The following is a 22,587-nucleotide window of genomic DNA, read 5'->3' as shown; positions in this document are numbered from 1 at the left end:
GTTCATTTAAAATACAAAAATAACCAACAAATAACAGGGCTAATGAGAGCCAGTGCTGATAATCAAATGTAAGTTTTGTAAAGTTTTTAATCTACAAAATTTGAGCTTGATTATTTGATTCTCATTTTATTGTATCTTAAAAATTAAGAATCTGTTTTAATTATTCCTTTTTTATTTAATATGATTGCGTTTAGATTATCCTGCTGAATTTATCAGTACGCGACAAGACATAGTTAGGCATTAGTTGCTGCGTTCAGCAAAGAATCAGCTTTACAACTGATGTAAAATTCTTCAATGTGATTAGTTTACACATTTAAATCCATAAAGAACCAAAAGCAAGAATCAATCGTATTGAAGAATTTTATATTTGCGAAGCTGCTTTCTCTGCTGAACGCAGTATTCATCATTAACGCGTATTAGCGATGTTATTACACATTTATAAAGTAATTTAAGTAAAAATACACGAGTAGAGATAGGCGAATAGGCACGACTAAATGAAAATACGGATAGGTAGGGATTATATAGGCAGGGATAAACACAATAATTTTAAATTAAAAAATTAAATTATTACAAATTAAATGGTACTTGAATAAATTTCGTGATCGGGTAATTAAATTTTATTTAAAAAATAAAAAAATGAATATATTATAAAGAGCCGCTATAATTTATGATAGGCCGTTTTTTTGGTGAGGGTGAATATATTTATAAAGAAAAGAGGATCGCCGATGAAATTGTTCGGCGGGGGTGGTGGCCTCTAAAATCTAATAACGGTTTTCATTGGCAGAACTGGTACGTACTTAGTGCACATTAGAGCCGTTGTAAATCGATAATACAGAAACGAATTAAATCGCAAAATTCTCAATACATTTTATCGTGCTATTTGATAAAATATACTATATATAATTATCAATTGAGATATCTCGCTTTTACATTCAGAGTATCGATCACGTAACTTTTCCTTTAGAGTGGAAATATGAAAAGTAAAAATTCTTATGTATAATATGTATGTATGAATATATACATACATACATACAATAAATTTTCAATTTTCACGTTTCCGCCCTAGAAAAAAAGTTACATGATCGATACCCAGATTAGATTAATATACAACGGCTTTAATGTGCACTGAGTGCGCTCCAGTTTTGCCAATGAAGAGTCGCATGATATGATAAAGTAGCGCATTGATTAGTCCGCCATGTTTAAGGAATTTCTGCCCTATATTTTGAATATCTTTGTGTTACTTTTAAATTTCAATAATATAATTAAAATTAGTTATTTTAAAGGTATTAGGTAACAAAAATAAATTTTTTACATTATGTGTCAACTCTGAATCGTAAAAACTCTGCTTTTTTGCACGTGATGATAAAAAGCGAAGTTCTTATTGGATATCGCTCATTTCTCATCGCGTCCAGTGTGCAATAGGCATTAAGGCCGGTATTCATAATCTTATTTTAAGACCTTAAGTAATGTCTTAAGATGCTAATATTGCTTTCTAATTGGTTCGTCTTAAGAATACTTAAGAAGACGGTCTTAAATATAAGATCTGAATACAAACAGAGAGAAACTTGAATTTCTATTAATTTGATAGATTTTAGTTATTTTTCTGCGATTTATTTCCACCTGGAGCACCGCAAAAAAATGGATATTGTTTTGTATTGTAATTTACATCCACATTTACATCCATTCTTCATAGGGCAATAGTGCGCGGGAGCATTTTGCGGTTGCAGGAAAAAGGCCTCATGTTCTCTCTCAGATTTCTCTCTTGTGATACGTTGGAAAAGACCGTGATAGATACGCGCGAGCACATCGGCGGGCGGTGGTCGAAGTTAGACCACCCGCCTACAAACCACGGCAATAAAATGAATTTATCGATGCCGCAAAACGACGGCTCCTTACTCGCTCTCCTCCCGCGGTCGTACTTCATTTTGCCAATATTAAATGCTGTAAATTCAGGCCAACTTCCATCCTCCTCCTTCTCTTTGCCCAGTTCGCGCTCTTGCCATCTCGTAGGGTGCTCGGGAATCGATGGACTCTTGTATTTTACGTGTATTATGCATGTATATGCAGTGGCTTTATATTGTACGTCAGTGAGGTCATTTTGACAACGATTATTATCATGTAAATGAAAAGCACAACATCGCATTTAGTGATGTAAGTTTTTAAAACTTTACTTATTGAAAAAGTTATACGTATAAAATATCGATTATTATTATGTCTATAATGGAATATTGTACAAGTATGTTTTGATATTTGCTTAGACAAAAATTTGACGCAAAGTCGTAATTTTGAATAATAAAATAATAAAATAAAAAATAAGAATTCAAATTAAAATAATCATAAATATAAATCAAAAATTTGCCCATTTATTAAAAATTGAGAAACATAATTTTAATAATGGATTATAAACAGTGCTACTATATATATATATATATATATATATATATATATATATATATATATACATTACAGCAAAAATAGATTTGTCGCTGTTTTCAATTATATTGCATTACGAATTACATTATGACAAAAAAATTATTATATTACTTTGTAATTATGTAACACACAAAATAATTATATTGCATTAAAAAACCTTATATATGTTATTTTATACCCAAATATTGCATTATATCTTCATTATGTATTAAGCAACTATATCGTTTTGTTTAATATTTAATCAAATAATGTGTGACCATCAATTGAAATAGAGTCACTTATGGATTTCGCGGCTAGATCAGGCTAGATCTATTTGATAAAACCGCGATGTGTTAATCGAATTGATTGTCGCGTCATTGATCGCCGCCACGCATCGCGTCGGAATTTCATTCGGAATGCAGCTCGTCGACGATGACGCGAACTAGCGCAATATCGGTACTCTCCCATTCCTCCTCCCGTAATCAGACTCCTAAAAGTGAAGTTTACGGCCGGTCGAGCTTACGCAAAAATCCAATCATGCCCACGTATAACGCGGCAAGAGAAAAATAGCATGGCGACGCCGCGCCACGTGGCGAGCGCTCGAGTATCGTTGCATAAAATTCCGGATCAACAACAGGGATTTTATTCGATCGAATGACTGAATTGTGGATTTATATGTTATAACTTCATTGTGACAAAACGAGCATCGGCCGTTCGCTCTTTATTGTTTTATTTTAATCAGAGGTTCTTGAGAAGCATGTGATTTATCTATATGCGTCGTTGCGCGATTATAAAATTGTTCTCGGCGATTTTAAGAATTTATATACTTGATTTATTTAGAACTGCGTTTCTTCTTTTTATAATTGATTCATCTGCCTGTGATATTTATGACAAGAGAAAAAATTAATGAGAAGAATAAACATTGCGATTTATACTAATTAATTAGAATCTGATAAATTAATATTAATTTCCCGGCAATGTGAAATTTTTATCTTTTGTTCGCAGCTTAGGCCTGCAAATTTTAAATTTTCATTAAAATCTCTTAAATATTTTTTTAATCTTTATCCACAACTTAGATCTTCAAATTAGAATGCAGATTTTTATAATTGCATAGGTTTTTACTAAAGTCCCTTTGATATTTTTGAATAGGAATAAATTAGTAACCGAAAATGTTAAACTCGACGATTAATTAATTAAGTTGATTTTTCAACCGATAAATTAATATAATAGATTAACAGTTAATATGCAAGCATGTATAACACGTACATATATATAACATGTAAGAACATCTTAAGCGTTTACGAGACATTTTCAGTTTTATTTCTCATCACAGATACGCGGCACTTGAGTTACGCATGACGGAGATACGTGAATGCATCTGCAATATTTGCGAACCGTCGGATGATCGTTTCACGACATTTTTTGGCAGTGAAGCAACGTCGCGATGCAACGCTCGTAAAATAGCAAACGAATAAATCGAAAATTCGTGATTTATTCGTATAGACATGTCACACCGTGAGCATATAATATAAAGTGAACGAATGTAAACTCACGTATTGCAAAATGGAGATAGAAAAAGGTGTACGAGTCTCTTAAGGCGCCTCCAGATATCGCCAACGTCAGCAAATATCATATATATACATGACATAGATAATTATCCATATTGAATGTGGACCAATTTAGCGAATGTATACAAAGTTGGTGTATACACTAACCATATCTGGAGGCGCCTTTAGCGTAAATTTACTACGATCCTCGCGTGTCTTTCTGCTAGCTTTGCCGTGTTATCTGCACATACGATGTACGGGAGTAAACGAGCCTCGTTATGCTTGCATCAGCATCAAAGACAAATACGACGAGCAGAAAACAGGACACGTGGCGGCAGTTTTCAGAACGTGCTGCACGCATAATGCATCGGATCGGTCTTTATCGATGTGGAGGAAGTGACGGTCTAGAAATGCAATTATCAGCCTCTACATCTCTTTGCGATTCATATACAATTTTAGGTCTCTGTGTTTCGATGACATTGCGCATTTCTCTGTCACATTATTTTTGCGGAGTAAGAAAATCTTTCGACGATCCTGACGTTTGATCACGTGGTCCATGCATAAAAGAAGACTGATCGTGAACTGTAAAAACTATATTATAAGATTAGAAACACTCTAAAAATTAAATCAGTAAAATAAGATAAGTCTTTTTTGGCTATAATATAGCAGTATGATTTAAAATCTATTGTTAAAATTATATGTTTCTCAATTGATAACAAACAGAAAAAAATTATTGATATACGCATTGCATTCATGATTATTTTACTTTTGTTAGTTTTATGAGAATCACTCGCGTGGTTTATTAAGATTAGTGCTATCTTCAATTTCATTTTTTTCTTTGTTACAACTTTATTTACTCGAAAAATATAATATTTGATATATATTTAAGAAAACAAGTGTGAAGAGATAAAATAACTAGACAAAAATTATTTTTATAAATGGAATCTACTTTTGAATGAGAAGTTCAACGAAAATGGACACACAATAGGAGAATCAGAGTGCATTGAGAGTTTTCGCATATCGGAGATTTATCACGCAATAAAATGAAACAGCCGTTGTAAGCTGTCGCTCTACTGGCGGCATTTCGCTTTACTCGACATTATTAGGATCGCAATTGCCGGCGTCGGAACATTCAACATTGCACGAAACGCGGCACATGCGTCAGTTCTTTTCTGAAACAGCACGGCTCGCGTTGGCTATTAACTGTCGTTTCATGACACGAAATACGAGTTTCTTTGTCTCGTAAAATTATTATCGATGAGATTCGCAGTACATTACACATGTCGTCGAATAACGAATAATCGACGAATTTGTGGCATATTTCGCAAGATTATTCCGGGTAATAAAATCGAATTGTACTGAATAAAATATAATGGTGAATTTATTATACATTTGGACGTCTGGATCTTGATTTCAAACTCATTAAAAAAGATTGACTGTGCCATAAAGAAGATAAAATTATTATAAATGCATACAAACTTGTAAGTTTATGTTGATTGAATTATAAGTAAGAAGTAATAATAAATTAGTGAAGAGTAATTAAAAGAAAAAAATGAATAATTATAAAATTTGCTATTCTTCTCTTTATCATAACGAATAACAATTTAATATTAAATTTATTATTTCATAAAATAATCTTTATTAAATGATATTTATGTATGATACAGTAATTATTTTTATCTTATGATATTTAATATTAATATATTTTTATAAAGATAATTAACGATTTTTAAATACAATTCTTATAAATTAAGTTACTCTAGCTTATTATTAATTGAAACATTTTACGATATTTTTATAATACAAGTTGTATAAAAATTTGTAGAATTGGGAATCGTGCATTATTAATTTGAAAATAATAATATACATATTATTATTTATTATGTACAAGATATCGTTAATTTAATTATTATATGTATGATCATAATATGTGAAAAGTATTAATCGCTTTTAAATTAATATTTTTAGAAAAATTTGCTATTTGCAGATATTAAACTGATAACAAAAAATTAAATATTAAGTATTAAATGTAAAAATTGAATATTATATGTATTGTTATAGAAGTTAAGATCCATTAATACTTTGCATATAAATTGGTACAGTCATTACTATAATTACATATTAAAAGTAAATTATTAAATTAAAAAGCTGATAAAATTTTAGAGCATACGAAACGCGCGCAAATATTATATTACATCATTATTTACAAATTTCTTGTAAGTTATTTCTATACTTAAACCGATTACTATAATTATTTTCTCTCTCTCTCTCTCTCTCTCCCTCTCTCCCTCTCTCTAATAATTGTTAAAATACAAAATATATGTGAAAAATAGATTTACAATTTAAGAAGAAAGATCATTCAGTGATCTTAAAATACATTCGTACTCCTGCTATTTTCTACGATACGTCTTCTCTCACTTAAAAGCTCCAAAAATTTTGCTCTTGGGCTACCAGGATATTTCAATTCCACAGTAAAAGGATCTCCAAATCTGGAGTTTATTAACTCAGTTCTTAAACTATCTTTTGATTTCCGCACCATCTCCTTTTCTTTATAAGGCGGCCCTGCTTCTATCGATTTTGTAGGATCTATTAGATAATCATGATGCTTTGTTTGAAAAATCGTCGATTTGTTCGACATCTCGATATCTGACAAATTACCATTGTCTTCCGGTTTTGAAATTGATTTGCCGCAAAATGCTTCAGAATCAATTTCAAAACCGATCGATGTCCTCGAACTAATATCGTTCGTTCGATCTGATAGTTTCGTTTTCCTAAACGTCCAGGGGCTACTCTCGATTCCGTGAATGCGGTCGAGATAATCCTCGGTGGAAACTTCGTCGAAATTAAGGATGCCATGAACGTCCTGTTGGAAAGTCCCTCGTAACTTGGAGTAAGTTGTCGGGCTTTGCGATCTAAGATCGGATATTTTCCGGGGGCGTTCCTGTCGGGATTGTTTCAGACTCCAGCATTTACTAAGATCGGCCGCGCGCATTAGTTGATCGAAGATTTTACGCTCGAGATCATCCTCAGTAATATTGTTGTTCTTGTCGTCAAGATCCTGTTCATCTATCTCAGTAACAGCTTGATACTTTTTTGTCTCATTTAACGTTAATCGTTTCGCGACGTCAGTTCGAGTGGAAGACAAAAGCGGTAAAGAAATCCTGGAAAGATTGGATTCATCGCAATTCTTAGCATCATTTTCGGAAACTGCGTTTTCGCATTGATGGATAGCGTCGTCGCTGATGTTGGACACCTTAGAATCTACACTGGAACTCGCTAAACTGAATTTAGCGCCAGCAGACTCAACATCGATGCCATATCTGTCTCGAAGGACCTGGTTATGCTTGTTGACATTATCAATGCATGCCTCCAATCTCTCGATGCCTTTCAAACATTTTACGTAAGATTCGATAGCAACGATCTCATCATTGTCTGGCAGCAAGTATTTGTCGGTGTCATCCTTCAGGTTCGCTTTGCGTCCTCGAAATTCTGTATAATCTTTATCCGTGTTTAAATTATTCCCACGACGACCTCCTCGTCTTCTGCGACGCTTCCCATAGTTCTCCAACATGTTTGTGGCACTCATGTACTCGTTGATAGAGTTCATGTTGCGCATGAAAGTTATTGCTTCATTCAGATACTCTTCAAAAATATTTCTCTTCGATGCTGTATGAGAATGAGCGTCTTTGTCGACACTATCTTCGACAATTTCGTTGCGAAGATCTTCGTTGGAGAATTCCGTCTTCTCGTCGTTAAGGGATTCTTCAGAGTTCTTAGAATCATTCTTCTTTTTCAAAGCAGGCAGAACTTCTTCGTTCTTCGTCGATTCTATCTTTTTCTGCTGTAAAGTCTGATCGATTTTGACATTCGATCGAATGATATCCAAACTTTCAGTCACAACCGGCTTCTTCTTCTTCACTTTCTTTATAATAGGCTTTAAGGCTATTTCTGAATTTTGTTTTGGTGCCAGAATTTTATGATTATTTACGACATCAGTTATCTCCTCGAGACTACTAGGATTTGAAAAAGATACTTTTTTCTTGCTAATATCATCAAGCTGTTTGATTTTCGTTTCTCCTTCGGAATCACTATCTACAACTTGCAATGATGTCCCGAGGATCAACGCCTTGTAATCTTGCAATGGATTTTTTTTTGATATTTCATCAGGTTTTCTCTTTGGAAATTCTATCTGAATATCATCAAAATCGTCGTCTACCTCGACTGACATCGAGGACTCGACGTCGGTTGAATTTACATGATTTATCGATTTCGAAGCTTCTTTCTTCGTGTGCGCAACGACATCCGGAGGACAAAGGCTCTCATAATTTTTATCGTCATGCACATTCATAGTTTTTATCTCTGTCTTTTTCGCGACGTTGTCGTCATCATAATCAAGACTATCATCTGAAAAATTATGATCATAATTTAATAAATTCTTTATCGAAATAGATTTTGATTTTTTCAAACTCTTGCAATTGTCTTTCGAGTCTTGATTACATGAGTTCTGAGCCGTATCTTCTGGAATTGTATCGACAAAAGAACATTCGTTGTTTATCATAGAAGAAAATAAATTATCAACTAATTCTAAATTAAGATCTTGTTGCGTAGAAGGTGGCATAGCCTTTATCTCTCTATTATGATCGATAAATTTCAATCTTTCTAGACACGGAAGAGTCCAGTTTTTCCATAGATCATGATCGGCAAATCTGTGTGGTCTTCTAGGACTCGAACTGTAGCTACGTTTCTTAATGATGAAAGCCTGTGTTAAACTACCTTTCGGAATCGGCCACGTTTCCTGACAAACATCACCATTGTATATTCCATTCCATTCCGTCTCTGTGCTATTCTCTTTTGTCTCGATGACAGAAGAAGTGCCTAAGGAACTTCTAAAAGTTACCGACTTCTTCATCGCAGTCTCTTTCTTCACATTGGAAGACGCGTCATCGCAGCTTTTGCTCTTTGGATCTTGAAAGATATTCTCGATTCTGAAAACTCTGCCGTCCGTCTGAATGGCCGTCGATTTGACTGCAAAATCCTTTAGAAAGGATCCTTCAGTTTCATTTTTAATCTCTTTATCCGTCTGTGCTGCCTTGTCACTGTAAATGGGTTTCAGTTTCTCCTGTACGGCGTCACTACCGTCTATCACAGCGATTCTTGACTCTAAACCATTTGTGCTCTCAATAGTTATACTAATCATTTCTGGTAGAGATATGGAGATGACGTTCTTCTCGGGACTATTTGTTCGTGCATGTTGACTGAGCTCGTGAATCAAACTACAGCACCTGCTATAGCTTCTATTCTCCGAATTATCTTTTAGCCGATTCGCTGCTTCCAATCGTCGCACCGTCGTTTGCACTGCCGAATTTCTTCCCGGCGATGTGAGGAACGTGTTGGTCGAATTATCCATGCATGGTACTCTTTTGTCACCACTTTCCGGGTAAAGTTCAGACACATCAGCACTGGATAGATTACTCTCGGCGTAATTCTGCGCATCGTCAGAAAGTATACCAGAATCATTTCGCGGCGAGTGGAGTTCGTAGTCATCGAAGTCCAGATCGGTTGCTAAGCTTTCAGCATCCTTGCAGCGGAAGATGCTAATTGGCGGCCGTCGATCCGTCAACGTTGCCATGTCCTTTACTCTAAGAACAGGTAATCGACGATCCATTGCAACTATCGCGACATCTCTGTCCGCGTGATCATCTGTGAGAACCGCTGCGTCTTGGAGAACCACCTTAGGTTGATCCGTCAGACACGCTGTATCCTTGAAGCGCAGTGTCGACGCCGTTTCCGTTTGAGTATCAACATTGATCTTTCGTCGTCTCAATAGCATCTTTCGCGAAATCTCCTGAAGTCGCGATCGCGCTATGAGACTGTTTGGCATCTTCACATCGATACCTTCCGGTGGTGAACGCATACCCGATGTATTGCTGCTCGCCATATTAGTCTCTTCTGTGTGCTTTCTGCTAGAATAGAGTCTTTCTGTGACGGCTGCCACAATTTCGGCGCGTTTCACTTTCTGAATGGCTGTGTGCTTTACACCGCCCGCCGCTGTTGCCGCTGCTGCTGCTGCTGCTGCTTCTTGATCCAAGGAGCTCTTTCTGCGTGATACCTTGTCGCGTGTCAAACTCGAGATCAAAATCTGTTCGTCTTTAGAGCTACTTGAACTACTATCCTTGCTGGTCTTTCTCTTCAAGCTCTCCAAACTCGACTTTCTGCCAATACTGTTATAGCTACCTGTTCTGCCACTGATGGAGTCCTTCAAACTCTTATCGGACTCGTTGCTACTCTTTCTCTGCAGATGATCTTTACTGCCGATCGCTCTCCAGATGTTATTCGATTTAACATTCGCCTTACGATCATCGATCTCGCGAATATTATTGAGCTTCTTCCGTTCGGATAGCGGGCGTTTTTCTAAGTTCGTATGCGATCGCTGGACGCCAAAAATTGGTTCCTTCTTCTTGCTAATTCCTTCGATAGAGCCAAACTTCTTCGAGACGTTCAAGTTGGACGAAGGTAAATCGATCGAATTTTGCTTACTGAACTTACCTCTCGGTCTGCTTCTTCCAACAGATACCGGACTTGGTGGAGGGCATCTTGAGGTAATTTGATGGAGATCACCGATCTCTGAATCTTTCAAGATGCACGAATTCGTTGAACTGCTGCAATCATCAGGATCGACGTCGTCGATTCTTTCCGATCCCTCGAAATCTTCGTTACTGCCTTCTATAAAATCCGCATCGATCGAATCTTCTTGCACTTCATCGGAACAAATTTCCTCGATCTGTGCAGATGATTCTTGCAAGTTATTGTCTGGCTTAATCAATACAGCCACCAGCGTCGGTATATCCACAAAGACAGGTTCCTTGATCTCGTTCACCACCTCGTCATCTTCATCATTCAATTCAGTGACTTTGGCCTGGTTATAATTGCCGATGAAGCGGTGCGGAAGTTGCAGATGCTCGTAAGAGTTGAATTTTCTGATAGCTCTTGAAGAGTTCGTCTCATAAGTCGTCACACTATCACTGGAATTGTATCTTCTTATCGGAAGTGTATCGAGATTTTTATTATCTTTCGATCGTACAGTTTTGTTTTTACGATTGGATTCCTCGAATTGTGAAGTGTTGACCAATTCTTGTTCTTCACGATACTGAGGATCCGTCGAGGAATCCTTTGAACTTTGAACTTTATCGCAGCAACACGGCGCTTTAGTCTGGTCGATATCCTGCAATAAGATTCGTATAACTTTTAATTTAAACTGAAAATGAATATAATATATAATATATTTAAATAACGAAATATATATTTTATTAAGTTGTGTAGTTCTAATCCATACAACACAGATAATTACAGCAACGTTTCTAATGTTGCAGTAATATTGTAGTAATATTACAACGTTGCAGCGTTGTTACTGCGAGCTTCGATATATGGGAATTTTTCAACATATTATGCATACTTCAAATTATACGCTTTTTCCATGAATATTTTTTATTCGAAATAATCTCTTAAATTTTTTGTTATACCTACATATATTAAAATTTGCAATAACTTTCACTCTTATTAAAATTATAAAATATGTAATTAAAAATTATTAATTAATATTTAAATTGATGCTTAAAATTAAGTATTTAAATCATATTAACTTAAATTGACAATTGCTTTCTATATTTGACGAAAAAGGGGAGCGCTTGATTTTGTTTCAATATTTCCATTTCCAATATACATTACAATTATGATATTCTATCTTTCAAAAGAAATTATTATTGTCCATGAATAATATTTTATCTCGGATTTAAATCGGACCCGGAAGCTCGTGGATAGTCAACGAAGTTGCGATTGTGGACGAAGTATGAGGAATTTAATTAATCGGCGATTATGCAACGTGCGGAAATGAAGGATGGAAACTACCTGATGGAAATGGAAACGCTGTTCGCTCGTTAAGCGTAACACATCGGCGTGCTATATTTTATCAGCAATCGTTCGGCCAATCGCTCGCAATGGGCGCTCAATAAGTGTCAAATAAACGATCAATGAATCTCATTTGCGTAATGACATCGAACAATATAACAGCACCGCTCGTATTGGTAAACCCTGATAATAAACTTGCACCACCCTCTCGCGCGCGAGTTAAAACGCGGCTGAAAAATCGACTACTATTTATCGCGGATCCGCGCGTTCTATGTCGAGCAAAATTGCGAAATTTGTTTTATAATGCCGCGTTATTACCGATCGCGCGCTACTCGAAACTCATTAATATTTTCTGCCGGCAGCATGCGAATCTCCGGCTACGTTATAAAGTCGCTCGATCAACATCAGGCCGAGGATTAAATCCTTTCGCGTTTTCAGCCTCGCTTCCGCCAAGCTCGATTTTTCATTTCAGCCGCGTCACAAGACAAACGAGAAAGTGGTGTTAATTTTTATTCGATTAAAATAACACCTCTACAGATAATTTGCAAAAAAGGGTCAAGAGATATTTGTGAAATAAAATGCGTGTAACGTGCAAATAATTAATATTTTATCGAAATTACATTAGTATTAAAAAATCTTTATGTTCTATTGCCCTTTTTACATTTTATCTTAAATTAACACAAATTTGAGTGGAGATACGTTTGAGATACGTGAAATGTTAAATTTAACACGAATTTTCCAACATGTGAGTAAAATATTCGTAAGCTTCTTGCCTTTTCCAGTAATAAAGATTTCAATCTGGCGACTTCAGCTCTTAGTTCACGAATAATTCTCTCCACCGGATCCTCGTTGACCACTGGTCGATTGACCACGCTCTGCGCCCTTTGCGCGAATCGTAGGGTGTGCGCGGTCTCGTTGTAACTTCCGCTGGCTGGAGATATCGCTGAAAAAAATAGTAAGTCTCGTATTAACATCGAGAATAAATGATAAAATTATTGTACGTTCCAACTACAACTATTTAATCGTTACAGTGCGATTTCCTGATTAATACTAGCTGTTGCGGCACACTTGCATTCTAAGTACAATCGTACATCAGCGATTAGATATCGATAATGGAAGATTGCTTGATATGATAGGTAATATCTACTAAACGTGCCTATTGCGAAACATCGCAAAATACTATTTGTCTATTCAAAGATTTTGAAACCATCCGAAATATTTTCCGTTCACTAAAGAGATTGCATTTTCTTTCAATATAGAAATATATATGTATATTCTGTTTAATGATAAAAGAGTTTGATAATAGCTACCAACTGTTTAGTAAATGTGAAATGATATCAATTAAATGATAGTTAATACAACTAAAAATTATTTTACTTTCCTATGTTTGGTGAAATAATATCAATTAAATGTTTAGTTAATGTAATTAATAACAGTAACTATTATATCATATCAACTAAACATTTAATTGATATTATTTCATTTGGTAGCTAGTACTAAACTCTTTTCAATGTTATTTACTCTTTGGAAACAGATCTATATAAGATTTGCTGCATTCATAAATCCGTAGACATACAGATAATCAGATACTTGCAACAACGGGCGTCTGTCTGAAAATTAATCGAGAGGAAATGTACGGAATGAAAACTCCGCGTAGACAAGTCAACCGGAAATAACTCACGGCTCGCCGAAAGTTCGATAATCTGAAATGAATTTTCAAACGGACGGCAACTTTTCTGGATGTCGTACTGTGGAATCGACATATAAAATCTATCACTATCGTGGCGGCAGAGTATGCGGTCCGTGAGATAATGTAATGTCTATTCATCTACGCACTATACGCTCAATCACAAATGTGGACCCGTTGAATATTAAACGTCTCCCCGATAATAAACCGAAATGCTATTAGCAATTCAATTAATTGCCGATGATCAGCGGTTTGGAATATTCCGCTACGATTAATTATACACGTCGCCAGGTCGGCTAGAAGTATTTGCAAAACTCTCCGTTGTTTCCCGGCCAATTATACAGATCGTGCGATCGACTCTTTCATTTCAACAATTAATTGTGACTAATCGAAAGAGGGAAGAGCGCGCCTTTCCTTGATTAACGTCTCTTTTACGCCGTCGGCTCAATTACGTCAGTTTCGTTGGTTTATCACAGAACGATAGAAAAGATAAAAATATCGCGACGATCAACGAATCAAAGTAAACAGTTAAATTGAAAGTATAGATTTTGCCTTTCTTTCCGAGACCAATGATTTCAAATACAATAACGTATCTTAAAAATTAAAATTTTTTAATGCGCAATTGTGTTACAAATTTGATCTAAGAAAAATAAACCTAAGGAAAATATTCGAAAATATTTTCCTAAAATATATTCAAGCATTTATATCCGTCTCCAAAGTAAAGATCCGTAAATTATGTATTTTATCGTTATGTATTTTATTGTTATTTTAAATTTGAATCCGATTTGATTTTAATCTAAGAGAAAGATCAATTTTGATTCGAAAAAAATATGGCTCAAATAAGGGTTTATCTATTACAGTACTGTGTAACACAATCTTCTCTACGTGCTTTATCTAACTACCATAGGTTTCTACAAGAAAATAGCGTTTCCCTGTTCTAAATTGGCAATTTAATTGTCATTTACGATGATCTTCTTAATATTCTATTCAGTTCGCATAACATTTATTCCCTCGAGAGAAACTGTTATGCAGATTAATACAATCAAAGAGAGTCGAATATAACCAGGCGAAACCCTTCTAAGGTGACGACGCTGCGATGTTTAGATAAATCCGTCATGAACAGTTTACTCTAGAGAAGTCGGGTTAAGTTCCTAAATATTTCTGACATGCCTTCTACAAAGCTCTTAACAATATTATTCAAAATGCATGACTAAAATTTACATAAAAATTTGAACATATTTAAGTATTATTCCATAATTGAATTAATTAATTAAATTAATTCTTAGAAAACATTTTGTACGATCATTGCTAGCGTTCGTATTAATTTAACTTGCTCATATTGGCTCTTAATAATTTTTTATTAAATCTGTGATTATATTATAATCGCATTATGCTTTAACCGATTATATAAACATATATATGTATATAAAGCATCAATTTTTATATTATATTATTGAAAATATTAAATTATATTCGATAACGACTACCATATACTGCGGGCGAAGAATATTGGCGATGGATCGATCACGTAGCTACTGTCGCAAGCTCACTACAGATTTCTTATTTACCGCTTTTCGCGTCTCTCTATCTCGGCTCTATTGAAATTTAATCTCCGCGTCTTAGCTCGCCTGGAAAAGCATTTAAACCAATTACATCCAGCCCGGGTTATCGCGAATGGGAATAATTTCACAAATCTCGCGATAATATTTCTTCTCCAATAACTAGTGGAATTTATGGGAAAATGAGAAATTGCCGCTGCAAAGAAAGGAAAGAAATAGCCGGCTTTTCGTCGTAATCCGACGATCATGGAAAGGAAAACATCTGAATTCGGAGGAAAATGTCTGAACGAGTTAAACAATCTTTAACGAGAAAAGGCAAAAGAACCTGAAGTAAATCAGTCGATTAACAACAGCCGATTGTAATTAATTCTTTGAACGCGAAAGTTTCGTACTAAAAGGGCCAATTAAGCAATGTCGAATTAGTCGTTGGATTTCAATCTTTGCGCGCGAGAACGATGCGTCATTCTGGCAACAGAAAGGATATTAAAATGGAGGGTTCGAGATCAAAAGAGGGGAAAAGTGAACTCATAATTTTCTCACGAAAATACACACGGCGAAACGCGATTTGCACGAGTAGAATATTCCTGGAAGGAAACCTTTTAACGTCGATGGAACATTCTAAGATCGCGAAGATTGAAAAAGGGAGTGAATACGAGTTTAGGAGGACGACAAGGGAAAGATCAAAAGGAAAATACCGACAGACACTTACTGGCGAGCATAATGGTGGTGGCATTTCCGCCGAGTGCATCCTTCAGCAGCCAAGTAAGCGAAGAGTCTCTGTAAGGGATGTATCTTCTTCCTGGCCTACTTCCGGTTGAGCCTCTCTCAGCGAGTGCGGATATCACGTTCCCTAAAGCCACTAGGCTCTTGTTGATATTCGCACCTTCCTACGAACAATAACAAAACGCGAAAATAATATTAAAATTATTAAGCTTATTGGATATTTTCATTGAATATATTAATTTAAAATCTTTAGTTTCCTAAAACAAATTTTTAATGTCGATAATCATCTGCTTTCAATAGGGCTCGGTCTTATCTCAAATAAATTTATTTAAAATATATATTTTAAATTTAAAAAAAATTAAAACGTTATTTAATATTTATTATTTTAAATAACTTCTTCTAACCTATTTCTTATTTAATATTTTAAATAAGTTTTTGAAACTTATTTTATATTTTTAAATAAATCATATCAATTATGTTACCGATCCGTCAATAAAAGTGACGATGAGTAATTAAATTACAGTATATTTATGATGAAGTATAGCATGTGTGGAGTACAAGATACACCCACATATGACCTATGTTTCAATTTTCCACCTGCGGTTCGCAAAGAGTTAATACTATTAAATATTAATTATAGGCTATAGTTATAAAAAAACCGTTATACTCATAAATGTATATTTATATATTTAAATAATCAAAATCATTAAAATATTTTGTATTTATTATTTGAAACATTGATTTAAAGTACAATTTCTTATTTTATATTTTAAGTAAAATAAGTTTTAGAAACTAAAATATTAAATAAAAAAAGAGACAAAGAAATTTATTTCAGAATAGAAATAAACTAGGAAGACCGAAAAAGACATTAATTTATTTAAAATATGTAATAATTTTATTTAAAATAGAAAAATAATTTGTCTTTTATTTTAAATAAATTTTCGAAGGCAATTTCTTATTTTAAATTTTTATATTTTTCTATTTTAAATAAAAGTTATTTTATATTTTAAATAAATTAATATATTTTTGAGTCTTATTGCTTATTTTATATTTTCTTGAAATAATTTCTTGTGACCTATTTTTTATTTAATATTTTAGTTTCTAAAACTTATTTTTTATTTTAAATAAGTCACATCAGTTATTTTACCGAGCCCTGGCTTTTAATGTGCTATCGAAGTAAATTATACGACAAATATTGCGATAATCAGTTTGATACTGTCCTATATATTTTTTTAATTGATAATGCAAATCTGTCAATAATAGCAGTGTATATATGCACTTATGAAATTTGTTAACTTAACGAAAGAATTTTCGTAATAATAAGCACATACTTTTACTTTCATACGCGAAACACTATTAGCGATGATGCTTAAATTTTTGCTACGTCGTGATGATTCTTTCCGTATCGTAGAAGGCATGATCACATCAACATCGATCAATCACAATGACAAAATTGCACGTGCATTAAGGCATAGAACATTAACATTTTGTCTTTATCTACATGATATTTTTCATCTGATATACTAAATCCATTTCGAAAATAAATTTATTTTTTCATACGATACACATATATCACAAAAAACTCGCGATGAAAATGAAGATAGATGCTAAGTATCACTGATGCATAAAACCTCTTCAAACACTTATATTTTGATAATTACAAATTCAAGTAGCTTCAGTTTGTCAATATAAAAACGTTTCGATAAAAAAATAGTTTTAAATTTGCATCAACACTTTCTCGCGCTCGTCTTTCACCCTTGTTACTTTCGCGAGTAACTCCGACGGTCGATTAGGCGAGTCTATTAGCGCGCGACGCGGCGGCCAGGACGAGATTGATAACGGAGCTCTATCCATCCGCGAAATGGACGAATATCGATTTTCATCGCGCGAAATTCAGCTGGCGAATATTCCGGCGGACGATATTATTTTTAGGAAATGACTCACCTTCAGTCGATGAACGCCGCTGCAGGTGGCCGCGCTCTCGCTGCCCGCCAGATCGACTAGGTGTAACCTGCTACCGCCGTGCAGAGTGGCGTCCTGCCTCCTGGAGGACAAGGAAGTACCACTGCTGCTGGGACACTGACGCTCGGTTGTCTCCTGCGAGAGATCGACCGTCAGCAGAGCGTGGCTACGGCTGCTACTAGGGTTCTGAAGTGTCGAAGCTGTCTTTCTGGCCTTCGTGCCCTCCTCCACGTATGATATCAACGACCCCAGGGTGCGAACTACATGGTGTGTTAAACCTAAAACGAACAAAAATCGTTCGATCGAGGATAGTCAAGAGAATTGTCGATAGCGAAACATATTAATTCGTATCACAATTGTAAGATCTATCAGTTTAAGTTTCATTGTGAAGTATATGGAGAGAATTTTTTCTGAGAGTTTATCTTGAAAATATGGTAGTTCTGAGACAACATTGTATTTCGAAGAATTTTATAAATTTTTCTCATTCATTAATGAAACTATAATAAAATATAAGAGTTTGATTAATTTTCAGGACGAATTTTAAAAGATAATTCTCTCCGTGTAGATTACAATGGATTACAATGATGAATAGATTAGCGTGAATCGATGCAGAAATTTGTAAAAAATGATTATATTCGAGATGGAAAATTATGTCGAAAAATTGAGAATCCAGGAATTTAAAAGTTATATTAGCACTCTAGAATTTGAAGATGACAAGATTCGAGAATCAATCCATTCAAGGATTTTACAATGTGGGAATAGTTAAATCGATCGAAAGCTCAAGGGTGCAAGTTCGCAATGACTTAAGATTAGAGGGCTTAAAAAATCGAAATACATTTATTTGTATATAGATAACAATAGTGACTATAATGGATATTAAATAATAAATATTTTAATTTAATAAAGATATAATTCATATTTTTTAATAATCGTACAAAAAGAATAATTTTAAAATAAAGTTACAAACATTATTCATGAAATTAATAATATATTTAATGCGATATTTAATATATACAATATTTAATATACTGCATTTATTTTTATATTGGACTATAACAATATAGTGAATAATGCATTAAATAAGAGAAACATTATAATGTGGGGAAAGAAGGTTGCAGAGCGAATTAGGGGAAGATTCAAATAGCCCAGACTTAGGTACACACTGAAGTAAGAAGACTCTCGAGGAATTTTAGCCGTCGTCCTCGGTATACGCGACGTTTCACAGTAAACGAGCGGAGTACCTTGAACATAAGGTCCTAGTCGAGGATGTTCTCGAACTCTGAGACCGCTCGTGCTCGTCGACGGTTTCAGGAGATCCCTTACTCTCTCGTTATATATCTCCAAATAACTGAAACAGATCCATACGTACAATTTTAAAAGGAGTTTTATAAAATTGTAATTGTATAATCACTTGTGAACTTTCTTATGGCTTTTCTTACATCCTTTTTTAATTGTTTATATAAATATTTTTTCCATAATTATATATATAAAATGATGAGAATATATATCACAATTATTGCATGAGAATAATTACACCGATTCTGATCAGCTATGAGTAATGTTCATCAATAACATTAATTATATAATAATGTTTTTCCAATATTCTAATAAATAGAATAATGAACTAGAATGACTTACTCTTTTGAAAAATATTTTTAATTTAAAAAAATTACATATTTCATAAATGTGTCATTGATTTTTTTAAGCTCATTTTAGATGTGTGATTTATAATATTATATGTTATATAATATGTTATATAATAGATAAAGTAATTGAAGAATTATATATAGAATAATTAATTAGAATGTAAAATGTATATAAAGTATGGGAAGAGAATAATATATGTAATCACGACTTATACTAAAAATTTGTTTAGCTGATTGAGAGAACTGACATCAGTTTACGATTCATGACTGATCAAAAGAGCCATATGACGCATACAAATTATATGCTAATATAAATTAAAGATGTTCTAAAGTGAGTTTTACAAATTAAAATTTATATGCAATACGATGTTGAGGCAAAAAGAATAAGTAGAGACCATCAAAATTAACACCATTATTATAATAATCACCAAATCGACACTACCTTTAGTCTTCTTAGCACAATCAAATTTCAGCTCAGATACTGATTATAAATTACCATGAAAAATTCACCGGTTCGTTATTTATCAATAATCGGGAAAAGGGGTTTTATATTGAATTGGCGACATTATTCGCGAGAATCGCGACGCGTCGATTCTTGCCGTGGATACATCTCACGATGCACTTCGGAACGTGTCGCTAGCGCGTCGCGTCGCGTAGCGTCGCGGCGCAAAGCGGCACGACGCACGCGAACATGATGTGACTCGCAGCGACAAAGCAAAGACGAAGACGAACATGAGGAGATCTCACATACACGACACGTGAGTGCGGAAGCTCCTATGGATCCTCTTAACGTCATTATCCGTCCCGTTGCGCTCGTAGAATTCTCGCACGTGCGCCCGTAAATCGGCTTAACGGCGATCGCGGCCTCACACGGTCACGTTTGCCAGGTGAAACACTCTCGTTGCTTCCCGAGACCTGTTTGTTTCTCTCTTTCCTTCTCCCTTTGTTTTCTCTTGCGGTCTCTCTCTTTCTCTCTTGTTGCATTCTTCAACGCAACGCGATCCACGAATCTACGCCACACCGTGATGTAAAGTCTGCTGCACGATGCTGTTTTTTCCTGCTGGATTGCTTGCGTTTTAGTAAATTACTACTCTCTTTGGAGTGGAATCTCACTATAAAGAAGTCTTGAAAAAGAATGGCTCAATTTTCAATCTAAGAATGAGATTGAAAATTGATTCTGATTTCACTCTTCAGAATGACAATTCACTCTAAAAATTTTAGAGAGTAGAATTGTATCACACAAAATATAGAGTTTCTAGTAATTTACTCCAGGAAAACATGCATCGTGTGAAGACTAAAGAACAAGGTGTTTCATTGCACATAATGGCGGTCAAATATTATAGTTTTGGTAAAATTTCTTTTGTGATAAATTTCTAATAGCTTCTAATAGCTTCTGTATTAATAACATTTTGGACATTTTTTTGTAATTATAATCATCGACTATGCATCTCAGGAGTGAAACATCTTATATTCTTACATCTGGACTACATATATTTCGATCATGAACGTATAAGATATCTGTAACGTATAAGATAAATAGCCCAAATTTTCTTTAACAGACAATATACGAAGAGTTTCTCCAGATTAATGTTGAACGAATGTTATACAGCGATGCCAAATTGAATTATAAAAGAAATTGTAACGTTTTCGTTGCTTATAATATTTTAACATCCATTATTTTAAAACAGAAATCTTTTATTTTTTTTTTCTGTGTACTACATCGTGCCTTATCTCTCATTTCTCTTCCGTTTTTCTTAATGATAATTTAATTCATTTCTTTTTTTTATTTACAATTCCATTATTTTTCTCGTATCTTAAGGTTCTGTCTTCTTCTGAGAATGATAGTCTCTAAAAGAATTGTACGATTGCCCGACTTTGTAAGCTGTTTACGACCAACTACGTTGGTGTATTCCTTGTTTTTTTTTTTTTTTTTGAAAAAAAAGTTTCGTCGTTCATTTTCCTTGATCTGAAGATGTGACCCCCTTATCGGAACAACGGCCATTACGATGGCATAAATTACGTTGCAGTGAAAATTTGCAGACAAGTGAAATACTGTGTTACGATATCTAGCCTCGTTCTCGAGAAACGTTTCTCGAGTTCAAAGAGCAGTTACGACTATGAAATTCACAAGAATCGTTACGTCGCCGCGTTGGATTGGACGTTCACCAATTGCCAAGGTTCTCGTTCGCGAATTTCTTTTTTCGATAATGCCTCAAGAAAGATGTAAAAATTGCGAGGAATATTACGCGAAATGTACAACGTCGTGCATTTCTTTCTGCATCGCAACGATAAATATATCGTTCGCGTCACGCAATGAGGATTTGACATTATTGATGCGCATTTCACGATTCTTTCGTAGATGAGTTTAAAGATGAGAAAGATGAATTTAAAATTTATTACATGGCAGCAAATTATTTAAAATTAATTTAATTCTTACCTGGAAACCAGCGTGTTACGTTTTAATGAACTTCGTTAACATAAATTACTTAAAATGCGGAGAAATTTTCTACGAAAAAAAGATCTACCGCTTTTCACAATCTTGGTGTAAAAGAAGATATATTGAACATATTTTTAAGAAAACGAAAAATTTTTTGCGTTTTAATTCAAATTTTAATTATTAAAAATAAATTAATAGTAACAAGGTAATGTCGCAATAATATAATAAATAATTTAGAATTTCCAATACAATTATGTAAGTTAATATAAAGCGCAGTTTTCATTATTAGATATCAAAGCGAGCAATAGCATCTCTTGAGTTAAATAACATTTTGTTCAATTCATTTATGTTCAATCCATTTATGTAGTATTTATTAATTTCAAAGTAAACAACGTCCATATTAACGCACTCAGAGGGGCAGTTAATAAATAATAATTTGAGTCGAATTTAATACATTTCCTTGAGTTAATTATTTAACTTAATTGTTTTAATTAAATTAACAATATATTGAGTAGAGGCGTCCTATATATAGAAGTGATTCAAAATAACTTAAATTATGTATAATTTGACATCATACATTTAACAGTGTTGATGATAATTATGCATTGTATATTTTCGTTTGACATACAACTCACAAGTCTCTCCAAACTTGCTGTTATCTCCTCATCGAGGATACTGGATTTCTCAAGGGAAAATCGGTGCGGTGTAG

General features: G+C 34.2%; 1 protein-coding gene across 1 annotated transcript in view; it reads right to left on the bottom strand.

Moving 5' to 3' along the window:
• Positions 1-4,783: 4,783 nt before the first annotated feature.
• LOC105144812 (uncharacterized) overlaps positions 4,784-22,587 on the bottom strand; it is a 43,793-nt gene continuing 25,989 nt past the window's right edge. The window contains exons 4-8 of the mRNA XM_011053984.2: positions 19,037-19,143; positions 17,778-18,073; positions 15,820-15,997; positions 12,638-12,807; positions 4,784-11,181 (exon numbers count right to left, since the gene is read on the bottom strand). Coding sequence (XP_011052286.2) covers positions 6,328-11,181; positions 12,638-12,807; positions 15,820-15,997; positions 17,778-18,073; positions 19,037-19,143 — 5,605 coding nt within the window. The 3' untranslated portion in view covers positions 4,784-6,327. The remainder of the gene's footprint in view (positions 11,182-12,637; positions 12,808-15,819; positions 15,998-17,777; positions 18,074-19,036; positions 19,144-22,587) is intronic.

This window comes from Acromyrmex echinatior, chromosome 18 (genome assembly GCF_024713525.1).
Source record: "Acromyrmex echinatior isolate Ae372 chromosome 18, ASM2471352v2, whole genome shotgun sequence".
Lineage (NCBI taxonomy): Eukaryota > Metazoa > Arthropoda > Insecta > Hymenoptera > Formicidae > Acromyrmex > Acromyrmex echinatior.
The sequence above is the reverse complement of the archived record's forward strand: the minus strand, read 5'-3'. Positions and strand labels throughout refer to the sequence as shown.